Source organism: Chiloscyllium plagiosum, unplaced genomic scaffold (genome assembly GCF_037043375.1).
Source record: "Chiloscyllium plagiosum isolate Xiang-an unplaced genomic scaffold, Cpla_swu_hap1 HiC_scaffold_1, whole genome shotgun sequence".
Classification (NCBI taxonomy): domain Eukaryota; kingdom Metazoa; phylum Chordata; class Chondrichthyes; order Orectolobiformes; family Hemiscylliidae; genus Chiloscyllium; species Chiloscyllium plagiosum.
Genome location: NW_028270139.1, coordinates 23,365,141 through 23,383,749, shown reverse-complemented (window position 1 = coordinate 23,383,749; position 18,609 = coordinate 23,365,141). Strand labels below are relative to the sequence as shown.

At 41.1% G+C, this 18,609-nt stretch overlaps 1 protein-coding gene across 1 annotated transcript in view; it reads right to left on the bottom strand.

Moving 5' to 3' along the window:
* Positions 1 to 10,926: 10,926 nt before the first annotated feature.
* Positions 10,927 to 18,609, bottom strand: part of lrit3a (info leucine-rich repeat, immunoglobulin-like and transmembrane domains 3a) — a 38,778-nt gene continuing 31,095 nt past the window's right edge. Inside the window, exon 4 of the mRNA XM_043697816.2 lies at positions 10,927 to 12,192. Coding sequence (XP_043553751.1) covers positions 11,141 to 12,192 — 1,052 coding nt within the window. The 3' untranslated portion in view covers positions 10,927 to 11,140. The remainder of the gene's footprint in view (positions 12,193 to 18,609) is intronic.

The window sequence follows — 18,609 nt, the reverse complement described above, 5'->3', positions numbered from 1 at the left end:
CTCTGTTACTTTTGGTAAACATTTGTGCCTACTGTTTCCAAAATGCATTGTTCATCTTCTAACATAAGGACAGATAAAATGGAGGAAATGTAACCAAGACAACAAGTCCTACCTTTAGACCCAAGTGACGGAGAGATTCCCAAGCAAAAGGGAAGCAGCTGGAAAGGCAGTCACACAGTGATTGGCTAAATCGGCAAAATCACATGTGGGACTTGTTCAATTACATATCGAGAGAGAGGTTGTTTTGTGGCTTCTGCCTCTCGGTTATGGTGCCGCCTCTCTCAGTGCTACCCTTCCACCTCTCAGATATCCAACAAGTTTGCATTCTGCTTTTGCCTTGCACTGGCTGCTGATGCTGGATTTAAAAGATCCAGCCTGTTCTATGCCTCTTAGACTGGCACTCTGTGAATTCCTTCCAAACCTGTGTATAAAGCTTTTACAAAGAGCACGGTTTTCTAATTTAGAGAAATGTTTTGCTTCAACAGTTTTCACTGGGCAGTGATCAGACAGCCTGGTTCTTTGCACATAATTTCAAAATGTGCATTTGATAGTTGTCTCTTAACTGACTGCTCAACAATCATGTCAGTAATTGGCTTTGAACCATTCCTGGGCTTTACCGCCTTGCTGCATTCCTGCCAGCCTCTTAATTTCACCATTATTTTCCGCTGTTGGAAATTGGATTCTCCCATTCCTATGCAATTCAATTGCCTTTTCCACTATAAAGCTGTCTTCAGCAGGAATCATTAAATTCCACCCAAATAAACACAAAGAAAAGTGGGTACTGGAGATCTGAAACACAAACAGAGAGTTCTAGAGAAGCACAGCAGGTCTGGCAGCATCTGTAGAAAGAACAGAGTTAGCATTTCTAGTCCAAATTTACCTGTCATTAATTAATTAAATTTTTTTTCCTTAGCTCTATTGATTTTTCGCTAAATATCACGCATTGCTGTTCTGATTTATCAATATTTTCTCCACTTTACTTCTATAGTTTCTCATTGTAGTTTGTTTCTAGTCAATTACTTTGATCTTTATACCATTTTTGTCTTTCATCCAATATCTCTGCAGTTATGATCACTACTCCCACAGTTGATCTATCAAATGTACATCTTTTATTTGCTTTGCTTCATTTTTATTACCAAATATAGCAGTGCTTCCTCCCTTGTTGGGCTCCTTATGTATTGATCCTATCACTCTTCACTTTCTCTGCTTGATAGTTTATTTTATGAAGACAATCGCCAAACGGAACCTCCTTGATAGTTTATTTGAAAAGTTGTTAAAATGCATTATATTTGTGTTCCACAGGGCTAGGTGTTGGGACCCTTGCTGTTAGTTGTTTACATTAATGATCAGGACATGAACGTGAACAGCATGATTGGAAAGTTTGCGGATTACACAACAATTAGCCGTACAGTGGATAGTGTTGAGGATAGCTGTAAGTTCCAGAATGATATAGATGGGTTGGTGGAATGAGCAGGTAAGTGGCAGATGGAGTTCAACTCTGATAAGTGTGAGATAATGCATTTAGGAAGGTCAAAAAGTAAAAGGGAATACAAAGGGAAAGGAAATATACTGAAAGATGCAGATGAAGTGAGAGACCTTGATGTGCAAGTGCACAAATAGATAAGGCTGTACAGAAGGCATATGGAATACTTTCCTCCATTAGATTAGATTAGATTACTTACAGTGTGGAAACAGGCCCTTCGGGCCAACAAGTCCACACTGACCCGCTGAAGCGTAACCCACTCAGACCCATTCCCCTACATTTACCCCTTCACCTAACACTACGGGCAATTTAGCATGGCCAATTCGCCTAACCTGCACATTTTTTGGATTGTGGGAAGAAACCGGAGCACCCGGAGGAAACCCACGTAAACACGGGAGAATGTGCAAACTCCACACCTGAGGCGGGAATTGAACCCGGGTCTCTGGTGCTGTGAGGCAACAGTGCTAACCACTGTGCCACCGTGCCACCCATTAGAAGATGTACAGAATACAAAAGCAGGGATTTAATGATGAACATATAAGATGAACATATGAGATCACAGCTGGAGTGTGATGTGCAGTTCTGATCACTACAGAACAAGAAGGACATAATGCTCTGGAGAGAATACAGAGAAGATTTAGAAGAATGCTGCCAGGGCCTGGAGAATTGCAACTGCAAGGACAGATTGGAGAGCTTGAGGTTGCTTTCTTTGTAACAGAGATGGCTGAGGGAATGATATGGTTCAGGTGTGCAAAATTGTGAGGGGTACAGACAGAGTGAACAGGAAGAGCCTGTTCCTCATTGCCAGAGAGTCCAAAAATCAGGAGGCACAGATTCAAGGTGAGTGGCAGAATGATTAGAGGAGACATGAGGAAAAACTTCTTTATGCAGAAGGTGGGGAGTGTCTGGAATTAGCTCCTGGAGTTTGTTGTGGAGGCAGAGACCCTGAACTCATTCAAAAGGTACCTGAATCTGTACCTTAAGTGCAGTAAACTGCAGCACTATGGACCATATTCAGGAAGATGGGATTAGAAAGGTCATTTGTGTGTCTTTAGGTCACATGAACATTTAAGCCAAATGGCCCCTTTCTCTGCTGTATCATGTCTAAGATTTTGAAAAGGTCATCTTCAATGAACAGACCAACAATGACAGTATTGACATTATGTTTTACCTTTCGAAGTATATTTTATCTGCACTTGCTTTTGATCATTTGTTTCTCTGTTTTACCTCTGTATCCACCTTTTTATTTGATAATTTTCAGTAATATTTTCATAAACCAATCTTTTACTTGTGTTTTATGAGCTTTACAAACTCGCAGTTCACAGACCATTCTGTGTACACCCCTGATGTAGTTTAGATGGAGTACTAGTTGAAAAGTGTGACTGAATATAATTCCGATTAAAAATAATCGTAACTTTAAACTTGAACCAAGATTCAAAACAAGGAGACATCAAGCACACCCCTTGAAATATCATCCATCTCAAAATTTAGTTGTCCTTTTGTTTATCATACTTCACCTTCTCTTAGTTGGATTTGCTTTATTCTGATACACACAAACTTATGTAACTCAGTTTAAAGGTATGAGTGTGTCTGCGTACCTATATGTCTGTGTGAATAAAATATTATTCCAATGTGAGTCACTACTAGATAGCTGTCATCCAACTTTTTTCTATTCGAGAACTCTGTGGGAAGCTAGAGAAGTGATTGCTGGGCCTCTTGCTGAGATATTTGTATCATCGATAGTCACAGGTGAGGTGCCGGAAGACTGGAGGTTGGCAAACATGGTGCCACTGTTTAAGAAGGGTGGTAAGGACAAGCCAGGGAACTATAGACCAGTGAGCCTGACCTCGGTGGTGAGCAAGTTGTTGGAGGGAATCCTGAGGGACAGGATGTACATGTATTTGGAAAGGCAAGGACTGATTAGGGATAGTCAACATGGCTTTGTGCATGGGAAATCATGTCTCACAAACTTGACTGAGTTTTTTGAAGAAGTAACAAAGAAGATTGATGAGGGCAGAGCAGTAGATGTGATCTATATGGACTTCAGTAAGGCATTCGACAAGGTTCCCCATGGGAGACTGATTAGCAAGGTTAGATCTCATGGAATACAGGGAGAACTAGCCATTTGGATACAGAACTGGCTCAAAGGTAGAAGACAGAGGGTGGTGGTGGAGGGTTGTTTTTCAGACTGGAGGCCTGTGACCAGTGGAGTGCCACAAGGATCGGTGCTGGGCCCTCTACTTTTTGTCATTTACATAAATGATTTGGATGCGAGCATAAGAGGTACAGTTAGTTTGCAGTTCACACCAAAATTGGAGGTGTAGTGGATAGCGAAGAGGGTTACCTCAGATTACAACAGGATCTGGACCAGATGGGCCAATGGGCTGAGGAGTGGCAGATAGAGTTTAATTCAGAAAAATGTGAGGTGCTGCATTTTGGGAAAGCAAATCTTAGCAGGACTTATACACTTAATGGTAAGTTCCAAGGGAGTGTTGCTGAACAAAGAGAACTTGGAGTGGAGGTTCATAGCTCCTTGAAAGTGGAGTCGCAGGTAGATAGGATAGTGAAGAAGGTGTTTGGTATGCTTTCCTTTATTGGTCAGAGTATTGAGTACAGGAGTTGGGAGGTCATGTTGCAGCTGTACAGGACATTGGTTGGGCCACTGTTGGAATTTTGTGTGCAATTCTGGTCTCCTTCCTATCGGAAAGACGTTGTGAAACTTGAAAGGGTTCAGAAAAGATTTACAGGGATGTTGCCAGGGTTGGAGGATCTGAGCTACATGGAGAGGCTGAACAGGCTGGGGCTGTTTTCCCTGGAGCGTCGGATGCTGAGGGGTGACCTTATAGAGGTTTACAAAATTATGAGGGGCATGGATAGGATAAATAGGCAAAGTCTTTTCCCTGGTTTCGGGGAGTCCAGAACTAGAGGGCATAGGTTTAGGGTGAGAGGGGAAAGATATAAAAGAGACCTAAGGGGCAACTTTTTCACGCAGAAGGTGGTACGTGTATGGAATGAGCTACCAGAGGAAGTGGTGGAGCTGGTACAATTGCAACATTTAAGAGACATTTGGATGGGTATATGAATAGGAAGGGTTTGGAGGGATATGGGCCGGGTGCTGGCAGGTGGGACTAGATTGGGTTGGGATATCTGGTCGGAATGGACGGGTTGGACCGAAGGGTCGGTTTCCATGCTGTACATCTCTATGGCTCTATGACTCTATTCACATTGACCTGTTACTCAGAGAGAAACTATGCAATAATATGATATAAGCAATTTCTAAACATTTATCTAGTGAGCAACATGACTAACTTCTGATGCTACTGATTAAATGACAAATACAAAATGCTGCAGTAAATCATCTACACTCTCAACATGTTCACATATCATTGTTATAGAATCATAGAATGGTTATAGCACAGAATAAGTGCCATTCACTTGGTATGTCCATATGGTTCTCCAAAAGTTCAACTCAGCTAGTCACACAATAATAAATAAAGTAACCCATTCTAACCTCATTTGTCTGATAACTCTGTTATCAAAACTGTTTTTAACAAATATAAATAATATTTGTTTGCAGTCTGAAGGATTGTTCACTTCATTTTTAAAGAAGGTAATGTGAATAACACATTTTTCAAGATTACAGATTTTAATGATTACATTCATAGGTGGATGTTTTTTGGTTTTTAAACAGGCCATTATCTGTTTTCAGAATTTCTATAATTATAAGCAGAGTAAACAGGAGTGTAATCCACAATATATTAAAAAATATAGTTGTTGGAATCAGAAAAGAAGATTCTTATGGTTATTGGAGGTCATTCATCACAGCTCCAGGACATCTCTGCAAGAGTTCCTCAGACTAGTGTCCGAGGCCCAACCATCTTCAACTGCTTTGTCAATGACCTTCCCTCCATCATAAGGTCAGAAGTGGAGATTGTCACTAATGATTGCACAATGTTCAGCACCATTCATGACACCTCAGATACTGAGCAATCTATGTCTATATGCAGTCAGATCTGGACAAAAGTGGTCCGAAAAGTGGCAAATAACATTCACTCTACGCAAATGTTTTAGGCAATGATCATTTTTATGAAGAGACAATCGAACCCCTTGACATTCATTGGCATTGCCATCATGGAATCTCCCACTATCAACATGCTGGGAGTTACCATTGACCAGAAACTAGACTGGACTAACCATGTAGATATAGTGAATATTGTAGCCATACGAGTAGGTCGGAGGTGAAGAACACTCCAGGGAGTAACTCATCCCCTGACTGTCCAAAGCTTGTCCACCACCCACAAGGCACAAGACAGGAGTGTGGTGGAAACCATCCTACTTGCCTGGATGAGTACAATTCAGACAATACCAAAGAAGTTTGATCACATTGTTAGCAGCAATAATCGTTACACTTACTGCATGTATGCACTATAATTATTACTTTTTATTCATTCCTGGAATGCAGACATTTTTGACTGGGCTAATATTTATTGTCTAACGCTAGTAGATCTTGAGGTGGTGGTGAGCTGCTTTCTTCAATCACTTCAGCCTATGTGCTACAGGTAGACCCACAATGCTGTTAGGGAGGGAATTCCAGGGTTTTATTTCAATTACACTGAAGGAGCAGCAATACCTTTCCAAAACGGTGGTTTGTGAAGGTTTGTAGCTCAGGTTGAGGTTTAGGGTGTAGGTTTGCTCGCTGAGCTGTAGGTTTGATATCCAAGTGAAGCCCTGATGATGTTACCTAGCCAGGTAATGAAACGTCTGGATATCAAACCTACAGCTCAACGAGCAAACCTACACCCTAAATCTTGCAGATGGTGGTGTTTCCATCTTCTGCTCTTGTTCTTTGAGGTGGAAGTGGTCATGAGTGTGGAAGGTGCATTCTTAGGATGTTTGTTGAATTTCTACAGTACACCTTGTAGGTGGTATACCACTGAGCATTGGTAGTGGAGGTAGTGCAGAACGGGTCAGGTACGTTTTGGCGCTTCCCATTTGGTGCCGATCATTTGGCTCCACCGTTTTGGCTCTAAACTGTTTTGGCGCTCATTACTTTGGCGCTGAGCTGTTTTGGCGCCAATTCACAATTAAAAAAAGTCTTGTTTGGTTAAAGAAGAGAGGATGACTAATGACCCGATGTAATTTTCTCAGCTAGCAAGAGTTGATGGTCAAAGCTGTAATGACCCACTGTAGATTCAAATCTCGTTTTGTAATCATTTTCTCATTTAACAATTGTTAGTAGTCATCTACGGCCTTGATGCCCTTCTGTCTTCACATTGGAAAGCTGAAATGCAATTTTCTTTCTATTTTCTTGTACAGCCCATACCAGAAATGGCTGAAAACATTCTAAGCAAGAGAGAGACAAACCAAAATTTTCACACGATGATTATCTATCTATATTGGAGCCAAAACAGCTCAGCGCCAAAGTCATGAGTGCCAAAACAGTTTATAGCCAAAATGGCAGGACCAAATGATCGACACCAAAAGGGTGGCGCCAAATCATCCCATTCCGCTGCAGAACTGTCTGTCCCAGATTGTTGCCATAAGTAGTAGCTCTAATTTGGGAATCAACAGTAGATGATGCTCCTTTCCAGGCGGGCTTCCTGAGTTATTACATTGGCAATGTGAATAGAGAAACCTTTCAGACAGCCTTGTCTTTCAACAAAACTAGTAAGACAGGAAAATGTTAAAAATGCCACTGTTTAGGAAACTGGAATTTCATGATGTGGGTGTGGAGGTTTCACCCCAGTATGCTGAGAGTTAAATACATTTTTTTCAGGCAAACAGGAAGATCATTCTCTGACCACTTGTGGGGGTCTGAATTTCAGCATCATAAAGTGTTTAACTAAACAGCAGCCCAGCATTCAAAATCTTTTGAGGGACTGATAGAAATGGTAGTGGCACACTATGACTACAAACCATCTGTTATATTGCAGCATTGCAGGTTTAACATGGCAAATAAATTTCCTGGGGAATCAGTTACTGAATTCTTGACTGAGGAAACTGGTAGAATACTGTGAGTACAGGTCAGCACTTCGAGCAATGTTAAGGGATCATTTAGTTTGTGAAATTAATAATATTGAGACACAAAGGAAGCGACTGACTGAAGAAGGCCAAATAACTGGTCCTTTCCCAAGAAACAGGGAAGAAAGGGACTTGGGAGCTTCAGTGGTCCATAGATGGTATCAGCCTCAACCTTGGATGACCCCCAAAGCATTGCACCAAGTCCTCAGTGGATAATAATCAAGGTCCCACTTGTTGCCTGGGAAGGGTGATTGGAGTTAGAGGTTGCAATGTTACAGAATCTAGAAGTTTCTCCACAACACAGCAATGAACAAGAGCAACCATGCTGTATTTGTGGTCATAGAGTCCACCCCAGACAAGGCTAATGAAATAGGTGAAACATTTGCAGCCCAGGCCAAAGGGCAAAGCCATCTCAAGAAAGGGCATTGCAAATAAATCAGCCTGAGGATGAGGAATTGGTAAAACTAAATTACGTCACTCTTCCCAATGTGGCATAGCCACACCCTTGGCTTGGAGGTAGACATGGGTATCACTGTATTTATTGTTGGGAGCAAACCATTAGGAAAGTCTGGTGGGACATTTCATAGAATCCGTACAGTGCTGAAATAGGCCATTCAACCCATCAAGTCTGCATTAACCCTCAGAAGAGCATTCCACACACACTCAGCCACACACTCTACCCCCACAACCCTGCATTTCCCCTGGCTAATCCACCTAGCCTATACATCCCTAGACACAACAGTGTAATTTAGCATGGCCAATCCATCTAAACTGTTGGCCGAAAACAGAGTGCTCAGAAGAAACCTATGTTGATATGGGGAGAACATGCAAACTCTACACTGACAGTCACCCAAGGCTGTAATTAAATCTAGATTCTTGGTGCTGAGGCAACAGTGCTAGCCACTGAGCCACCATGTCACTTCATCTTGCATTTAAGCCAGTGAGGCACTAAAGCTAAATTGGCCACATGCACTGGGGGACCCTTATGTGTTACTGGGACCACTGTTGCCCGAGTTCGACATTGGCAATAGGTATTCTGACTACCCTTAATGGTCATGCAAGGGCCAGGTGCCAACCTTTGGAAGGGAATGGTTATTGATAATCCATCTGGATTGGTAACTGAACTTTAAAATGGGTATTGATGATCTATATGAAGTCATGGGGAAGCATCCTGAAGTGATCTAAGAGAGCCTCTGGATCAATACAGACCCAGAGGCCTAAACTAAACACTTCAAGGCATGGCTGGTCCCCTATGGATGGATCTGCAGAACTGACTGTCGCAAACTGGGACTAGCCTATGTACATCAAGAGCAGTAGTCTATTTTGGTGCTCAATAATAAATAAAGATTCTTTCCAGTCAGGCTTCTTGATTTATCACACATGGAAAGTGTAATGTTGCAGTGTTTGTTTAATTCCATGCCAGCTGATGTTACCATGAAGGACCTCTCTTCACAACCTCTCCTCTCATCTAATGCATGGTGACCCTCAGGTTAAACCACTACCAGTTATCTCTCTCTTTCTCTCTCTCTAATGAGAGAGCAGTCCCCATATGGGACCATGACAATTCTTCTAGATACACAATATCTACTAGATTCAACATTATCAGTCAATGCTCTCTAGATTTGCACAAAGTAAGCCAGAAAATATTGTCATGCTTTTCACTGTACCTGCTATTTTCATGAGCTGGATTTCACACATTGGTAGATTGAAAGGCAATGGAGACCGCTGCCACTGGAATTTGACCGGCATCTGGGAAGAATGTTGCTTTTTATCTTTACTAAATATTGGTTACATATGAATGTCAGGGTATTGCATTCTCTTATCAGCTCTAGTGAGATTTGTCAGGTATTTTCTCTGCTGCACACTTCATTACGTGCAGACCTCACCTCTATGCTGCCGCTCCTGTGCTATCACGTGCATCATGTAGATATACTTGCTACTGCCAGTTTGTTCCAGGATTTCTGCCACTGGTACCATATTTAAAATCCAGTTGTGCACAAGGTCAATCATTGCTCGACAAGAGTTACCCTTCACAGTGGCAGTGTGAGAAGAATTGCCTCAGATATGGCCAACAGGGACAAGTTGATTCCCCAATTTGCCAACAGGGATCTGTAGATCCAGAAAGATGGGTTGGTGGAAAGGATAACAGTCCCCTTTCCTCAGGACTGCCAGAGGATTTCATGGCATCAGGTACCAGGTCTCAAGTTGCCATGTGGGTTAATGCAATTTCCATTGCCCAGAGAGCTGCCCAGCAGTGCAGGAAGAAGATTATAAACCTTTTGCTCTCCGCGGCAATAAGTGTCACCATCTTCTCTCTGCTACCTCTCGTTATAACTCTGCCACTGTATTCATTTTCCATCAAGTATAGTGGTTTACCACCCTCACTCTTGTATCACTCACTCTCACCCATCCCACTCCCCCCAACACCCTTCTGTGCTGCCTACTCATTCACTCAGGACATCTCACCAGCTTTCCCCAACCTGCTCCAACTCTAACATCTATACCAACAGTGTTCATCTCTCTCAATTCTTCATTTTGTTTCATTCTTGGAGGAAACATCCTATTGAAGGGCAGACAGAGCTAAGAGAATGGGCTGCCCAATATTTGTCTGTTCATCCTCTCCAAGGGGAGAATCCATGCTTTAGTGGGAGAAGATTTTGAGACCACTCATGTCCCAACATTATCAAGTGTTGCATTGCTCCCTCATTGCTCCTCTCATTAGAGAGAGAATGTGATCTTAAACATCATAATAATTTGGACTTTCTGCTTCATTGCAGGGATTCTGAGATAAGCGCAAGAAATGTACATAATTTTAAACTCCAAATGCCCTCTCCCCACTCAACCCAACCCCATTGTCCAAATCAAGTCCCATTAGTTTTAAAACAAAGACTACAATCTTCCAGCCTCCAACCCACAGGCTTGGTGGAGCAAAGTGTATAGTGAGGGGGCAGGACTTTGCCGTAATTATTTACCTTACTCCAACGAATTGTAGGTTTGGAATGACCCATCTTGAACTTCCTACCCTGCCACCTGTGCTACAATTATTCCATTTTCAGTTGAAATGGTAAGGGGTGAACCTCACCAACTGGTTGCTTGGTGTGGGCAGGCAGGAGTGGGCAAAGGGGCTTCCTGCACTGCTAGATGCTCCTTTGAACTGTAGAAATTGCACTGACCCATGTGGCAACTTTAGACCTGATATCTGATGCCACAGAATCCTGTGTGGGTCCTGAGGAAAGGAGACTATCATCCTTTCCACCATCCCAACTTTTAGGACTTCCAGGCCCTGTCACCAAATCAGGACATCAACTTATCCCTGTTGGCCATATCTGAGGCAATTCTTCCTACAATGCCACTGTGAAGGGCAGTTCTTGTCTGTAGATCTTTCTGGCATACATTCTTGACGCTCACAATGTAGATGATGGTCACAACAGACACAAGTAATTTTATTATAAATATTGTAGCTTATGAAGTGTTCAATACGAAATAAGAATTAATGTTTTGAATACAGTTTGAAAAACAATAATATACAAATCTGTGTTCATCACTGCACATGCACATGTCAACTGACAATGAAAAACATGCAGATATCAGGCAAATGTACTTCTGTTGTACACGACAGTCAATGCACTGCACAAATCAGCAAAGATACTCAGACCTAGAGCTGTCACTTTTGAAGGTGATTTGTGAGTCTATGCTCGATCTTGACCACAACAGTAGCCGTTGGGATTCAGAATCACGCTGTGACCACAAATCATTCCCTCTCCTTACTGGCTGAGTTCTGAGTGACAGTGTTTCAAAGTTCACATAAGAATCTTTGAGTAGCTCCTGCTCTGCTGTTTTTCTCCGCTTGCGACGAACTTTGACTAGCTCATAAGACAACACCAAAAGGAATCCTGCTCCAATAATACATCCTAGGAGAACACCAATAATAATTAATAGGGTTTGATGGCTACTTGTGTTGGATTCTCCTTCTGTCAAGAAAATGACACATTGCTCTTTCTTAGGTTGGATCCCTTTCGGACATATGCATGCTGTATATTTTGTGTTTGGCATCAATCCGCCTAGTGATATTTTGTTTTTGCTAGGGTCCACATTGATCTTCTGGACATCTTTCTCACCATACTTTGAGTAGAGTATATTTAAGGCAGTGTCACTTCTATAATTTGATATTTTCCAGCTGACAGAGACTTTCTGATCCGTCTCATTGATAACTCTCAGATTTTTAATGATAACATTTTCTTCTGGTGTTGCAGTTGTATTTAATGGTAGGTTTTTTTTCTTGTGCTCATTGACTTGTTGAATTATTTTGACTGGTTGTTTCTCGACTTGCAACTTGGTGAGCTTTCTTTCATCTGCCACAGGCATGGCTTCATCAACAGGAAGAAGTTTTTCCTTAGTTGATAATGTGGTGGAGACAGAGAAGAGCACATCAGTTGTCAAACTTTCCATTTTCTGTTCCATATTTGCTGGAGTTGAAATCTTTTGTTCTGTACCCAACTTCTTCAAAAGGCTCTGTCTCTGAGGAGAAGCTGTAGTAATGGTTCCTATAACAGTAAGAGTAATAGAGACTACTGATGTTCCAGCTAGATTTTTTGCTTTACATCTGTATTCACCAGCATCCTTATAGGAAATTCCTGTCAAACTTATTATTGACCATCGGATTCCATCTGCTGGTGATTCTTGGACAACTGAAACAAAAAATATTTGAGAGTAGCAGAACATTAATTAGTACTGAATAATAAGAACAATAAAAAAAACTAAAGAGGCTTCTCAATCAAGGGACTTTAATACTTTCAGTTAAATGCAACTGATCTAAAACTGGATTATTCTCATTCATTATTAAACAAAAACCAATAATGAGGTTTGCCTTAGGCTGGAATGTTAGTATTTAACTGACTGAATTTAAAATATAATTCCAAAATGTCACAGAATGAAATAATTTGCAGACAACCTGAAGCCAAAATATTGTTGCAGTTATGACAGCATCTAGGTCTAACAAGAGGCAAAGAAGTGGTGTGGACCAGTTTGATTCTCATACTGTAAGGTTCAAATTTTATTTAGTATCATTTTATGAAATATGTCTCTCCAAAAACCTAATCTGACATATTTCTTAATTTCATATGTGTCCTGGAGCAGCATTTTCCAGAATTAATTGTTGTTCTGTCTAACTGCAATACCTTTCCCCCAACATCTGGACCACCTCAAACCCAACACAAAGACATAATTAAGTAAAGTGAGCTTTAATAAAAATACTCACACTCCTCTGAAAGTCCTGCCTCCATAAACAGCTGATCTTGGGTCACAAGAAGAAAGCACTCGGGAAGAACTATTGATGTATCACAATAGATACAATGTCTAGCTACCTCACAAATCCAGAAGTACTGGTGAAAATGTTGCCGGCACATTTCATTTTGCACCGATCAAGATGAATGTAGGAATACCACTTTCACATGATCATTTGTCAGGAGAAAAGACTGCTGATTGATTGTCAAATTGATTCTGATTAGTTAAGGCATTGACATAGAGGAAAGGATGAAGAACTGTAAGCTCTGTAAGTTTCTGGGTAATTGAAAATGTACAAGGTTTGATCATGTACCTTTAGTTAGCAGAGAACAGGTTCCTGTATATGGATGTATGTAACATAGAATACATGCAGGTTGGTTGAATACTCTGTACTTTGCCGATAATGAGAATCTCAGCCAGTCATTCGGACCCATTGTCCATACAAACCAGTTCTGATTGGCTAAGACATTGCCATGGTGACAGCAACAGGCCTATAGGCTCTCTATGCTCCCCTGGTGGTTCACAGAATGTGCAAGGATTGAGTTTGCAGAGAATAGGTCCATATCTCTGAATGGATTTTGTTTCTAGACAGCATGAATGAGCCAAAGTTTGAACTGCCAACTTGCATTCGATCCGCACCTTTCTTCCCTGCTGTATAAATTACTCTTATCAATTGAAATTTGGTATTCTTGCATAAATCCTGATGATTACAGATGAAACGTTTTGCCTCTATTTTCACCAGAATTCAAAAGGAATGTGCTCTTTTTTTTTCTGTTTTGAATCATGCAAAAGTTTGGGGAACCTCTCATTCTTTGCTGCTTTCTCCATGGCTACAATGCTAACTAAACAGCACCTTCTCTCCCACAGTGTCAATCGATGTGATGTTTTGAATTTTGGCCTTTTTTGCATTTGTCCAGATTAACTTGGGACAAAAGAAAAAGTTTCAGCAGCATTTTCTTTTCAGCAATATTCAAGCTCTATGCTACAAAGTAACAACTCCGGTGATTTTTAAAATCTTTCTCTGGAAACCAGCACATTACGTGGACTTTCAGATTCTCAGTGTGGCCCAGATTCTCCAAAGACCTGATAGTTATTTTTGTAGCATAGAGCATGTATCAAGACCAGTCAGAGCTGACTCTGATGAAATTGGCTGGTGAATTGAAGGCTCTGATGGGCAAATACCCTGTGGCTGGAAACTTAAAAAATATCAATTTAAATTAGAGAATTTGAAAGGTTCTGTTGCAGTTAAAAGTAACCCAGGAAAGGCAAGATAATTACAAACCTAATAAACTCTTGGGTAACTATTAAGCTGACCCTGCCCCCTTCGCAGCTCGAAACATTTACCCCAACTGCACCCTCCCTCCCCAGATCCCTTACACCCACTGGACCCTGATACAACTTCCCCCACAACCTGACAGCCATATCCCCAACCAACAGAACTGATGGTCCCATCTCACCGCAGGATCCTTCACACTCTCCCCATGGAATTGAATAAGGAAGCTAAACTCTGAAAGGGTTGTGAATTGGTGGAATTCAGTACTCTAGGTAGGATGGATGCCGAAATACTAAGTAAATTTGGGGAGGACTTCGATATTTAGCAATGGGTTGAAGGATCATGGAGAGCAGGCAGGAAATGGAATTGAGGCCGAGATGAGATCAGCCAGATCTTATTGAATGGCAGAGCAGGGCTTAGATGCGTACTCCTGCCCCTAGTTCTTAGGTTCTTAAAATTGATCGGTGAAGAACGTGCAAAATGGATATTAGCAAATTTTATAGCCTGTCAAATTTTATTTTTTCCCTTTGGCTTAAAGAATTTGCTGTTGTCCATTGTCCATTAACTCCTTAGAACAACTGCACACACGCTATATTTTCTTTTAGACTACATGCTAGTAAAATGGCATGGTAATTCTCCCCAATTTATTTCGTGTTGACCCAATACTTTTGAACTACATGGCCTGATATTGCTAAACGTTTCCACCAACATTCAATTCATTCTCATTTTGGACTCTTACGCAACTTCTATTTTCTTTACCTCATCCTTTGAAATCATGGCTTCAATACTTTGAATGATAAACGCTAGAATTCTCCAACCCCACCCCTCTCTTTTCTCCTTTAAAATACTTCTTAAAACCTTTTGCATTTGATCAAGCATTTCACCATTCCTAATGGTTTCTTCAATGGCTCAAATTGAAAAGGTCATTTGACAACAATCCAACAAATCACTTCAGAACATTTTAGTCCCTTAAAAGTGTTAATAAGTGAGGTTCTATAGATTCAAATGAAGATCAGATAAGGAATTTTCTCTCTCAGCAGGCAGTGAATTTGTGGAATTTGTTTCCGCAGATGCTGGAGCTGTAGAGGTTGGGTTATTAAGTATATTCAAGGCTGAGATTGACAAATTCATAATCAATAAGGTGATGGGGATAATGTCAAAAAATGGAGTTGAGGATTATTGGATGTACCATGATCCCATTGAATGGTGGAACAGACTCAATGGGAGGAATGGCCTACTTCTACTCCTACATCTATCACCTACAGTCATTTAGTCACAATAATAAATTTATGAGCTATAATGGCTAAATTTATTGTGATATATTAATTCAATATACATTACATGAACGATATTAAAAAGTAAAACCATAAATAGTTTGTCTAACTTATCTAACTTTCTTAGCTTGTAATATTATTTCTCATTGTGATGAAATAAATTTACCTGTTATCTATCTTTGATCATTGACAGTTAAATATGGGCATCTTCAAAGATTAGTCATAATGTACGTTTTACAGCCAACACAGAAAGCAGCTGATGATTTTATTCAAGCATGATCCAAATAAAACTTCATCACAAAAGGAAGGACATTAATTAATTACTTTTATTTTACTGATAGTTTTGGACTTCAATCTTGTTATGTTTCTTATTTTATTTTAATCTTTTAATCTATCTAAGATATTTACAACCAGGCATCAAGAGGGCAGGCAGAAGAATTAGTCTAATGCATCCTCTGAAATGTTTTGAATCAGTCATGAATTGATGTGTGAATCTGTGGTTGACTTTCTGTGTGATCTTTGAATTTTGGAAGTGCCTGGCTTCCTTTCAGCGCTTCGACACATTAACAGATGGAAATCCACAACAATCTGCCTCTATAAACTTAGATCTGATCTGTTGTGCAATAATCCTCTCCTCACCTCTACCCGCTGACTTCTTCCTTCAACTCACCATTGGAAATGGTGCCTTCAGCCTAACACCTGTGCTCCAGAATGCCCTACCTAAATTCCTCTGCCTCTCCATTTCTTTCTTCATATTTAAGATAGTCTTTTCAGCTCTTTCCTTTTTGGCCAAGTGTTTCGACACCTTCCCTCTTCTTTCATTCAGTGCCATCTGTTCTCTGAGTACAAATCTGCGAAACATATTAATCTGCTAAAGCGGTTCATAAAGTGAAGTTGTTAGTTTTTTTTGGCATGTATACTTTAAAATTCTACCCGATCGCTAACCTTATTTTCTTAGCCAACATCCTTGAATGTTTTAATCTTGCTAAATTAGCAAGATGACAAGCAGAAGAATTTAGATGGGCCAGTGGGTTGAGAAGTGGCATATGGAGTTTAATTCAGATAAATGTGAGGTGCTACATTTTGGGAAAGCAAATCTTAGCAGGACTTATACTTAATGGTAAGGTGTTGCTGAACAAAGAGACCTTGGAATGCAGGTTCATAGCTCCTTGAAAGTGGAGTCGCAGGTAGATAGGATAGTGAAAAAGGCATTTGGTATGCTTTCCTTTATTGGTCAGAGTATTGAGTAGAGGAGTCGGGAGGTCATATTGCAGCTGTACAAGACATTGGTTAGGCCACTGTTGGAATATTGCATGCAATTCTGGTCTCCTTCCTATCGGAAAGATGTTGTGAAACTTGAAAGGGTTCAGAAAAGATTTACAAGGATGTTGTCAGGGTTGGAGGATTTGAGCTATGGGGGGAGGTTGAACAGGCTGGGGCTGTTTTCCCTGAAGCGTCGGAGGCTGAGGGGTGACCTTATAGAGGTTTACAAAATTATGAGGGGCATGGATAGGGTAAATAGGCAAAGTCTTTTCCCTGGGGTCAGGGAGTCCAGAACTAGAGGGCATAGTGAGATGGGAAAGATATAAAAGAGACCTAAGGGGCACCTTTTTCACACAGAGGGTAGTACGTGTATGGAATGCCAGAGGAAGTGGTGGAGGCTGGTACAATTGCAACATTTAAGAGGCATTTGGATGGGCATATGAATAGGAAGTGTTTAGAGGAATATGGGCCAGGTGCTGGCAGGTGGTACAAGATTGGGTTTGGCTATCTGGTCGGCATGGACGGATTGGACCGAAGGGTCTGTTTCCATGCTGTACATATCTATGAGACTATGACTGTACAATTACACTCAGATCCCCTCCAATACTTCTTAACATCAAAGGTCTCGTCATGCATTACTATCTCTAGAGTAACCAAGGATCTATCCTTGACCTACTCCTATTGATCATCTGATCATTTGGTCCATTCAAGAACAAAGGAGGCAATTTATGCATGAATGTAAAGGAAGAAGGTGAAGTCCTTAGAGAATATTTGCATCAGTATTCACAAAGGAGAAGGACACGGTGGATGGTGAATCAAGAGAGGGATATGTTGATATTCTAGGGCATGGCAATATCATATCGGATATCATAGAGGAGGTGATACTGAATGTTTTGAAAAGCATGTTTTGAAATATTTTAATATAGACAAGTCCCCAGGACCTGATGGGATCTATCCCAGAATAGTGAGGGGGGGTGAAGGAGGAAATTGCCTTGTATGAAATCTTTGTATCCTCTTTAGATATGGGAGTAGTTCTAGAGGACTGGAGAATAGCCAGTTTTGTTCCTTTGCTAAGAAGCACAACAGGACTAATCCAGAAATCACAGGCGGCTAAGCCTTATGTCAGTGGAATTATTGAAGACCATTCTTTGGGACAGGATTTACTCAAACTTGGAAAAATATGGACATATCAGTGATGGGTGGCATGGTTTTGTATAGGGAAGGTCATACCTCACAAACTTGATTGAGTTCTTTGAGGAAGTGACAGAGACGATTGGTGGGAAAAGAGCAATAGATGTTGTCTATGTGGACTTCAGCAAGGGTCCCTCATGGCAGGTTGATACAGAAGGTCAAGTCACATCCAACAACACAAAGATTGGGGGAGCAGGGAAAGTGAGGAGAATCGCCAAAGGATACAGCAGGATATACTGTCAACGGGGGTGGTACCAGGGGACTGGAGAGTGGCGAATGTTGTGCCCCTGTTCAAAAAAGGGAATAGGGATAACCCCGGGAATTACAGGCCAGTTAGTCTTACTTCGGTGGTAGGCAAAGTAATGGAAAGGGTACTGAGGGATAGGATTTATGAGTATCTGGAAAGACACTGCTTGATTAGGGACAGCCAGCACGGATTAGTGAAGGGTAGGTCTTGCCTTACAAGTCTTATTGAATTCTTTGAGGAGGTGACCAAGCATGTGGATGAGGGTAGAGCAGTGGATGTAGTATACATGGATTTTAGTAAGGCATTTGATAAGGTTCCCCATGGTAGGCTTATGCAGAAAGTCAGGAGGCATGGGATAAAGGGAAATTTGGCCAGTTGGATAGAAAACTGGCTAACCGGTCGAAGTCAGAGAGTGGTGGTAGATGGTAAATATTCAGCCTGGAGCCCAGTTACAAGTGGAGTTTCGCAGGGATCAGTTCTGGGTCCTCTGCTGTTTGTAATTTTTATTAATGACTTGGAAGAGGGAGTTGAAGGGTGGGTCAGTAAATTTGCAGATGATACGATGATTGGTGGA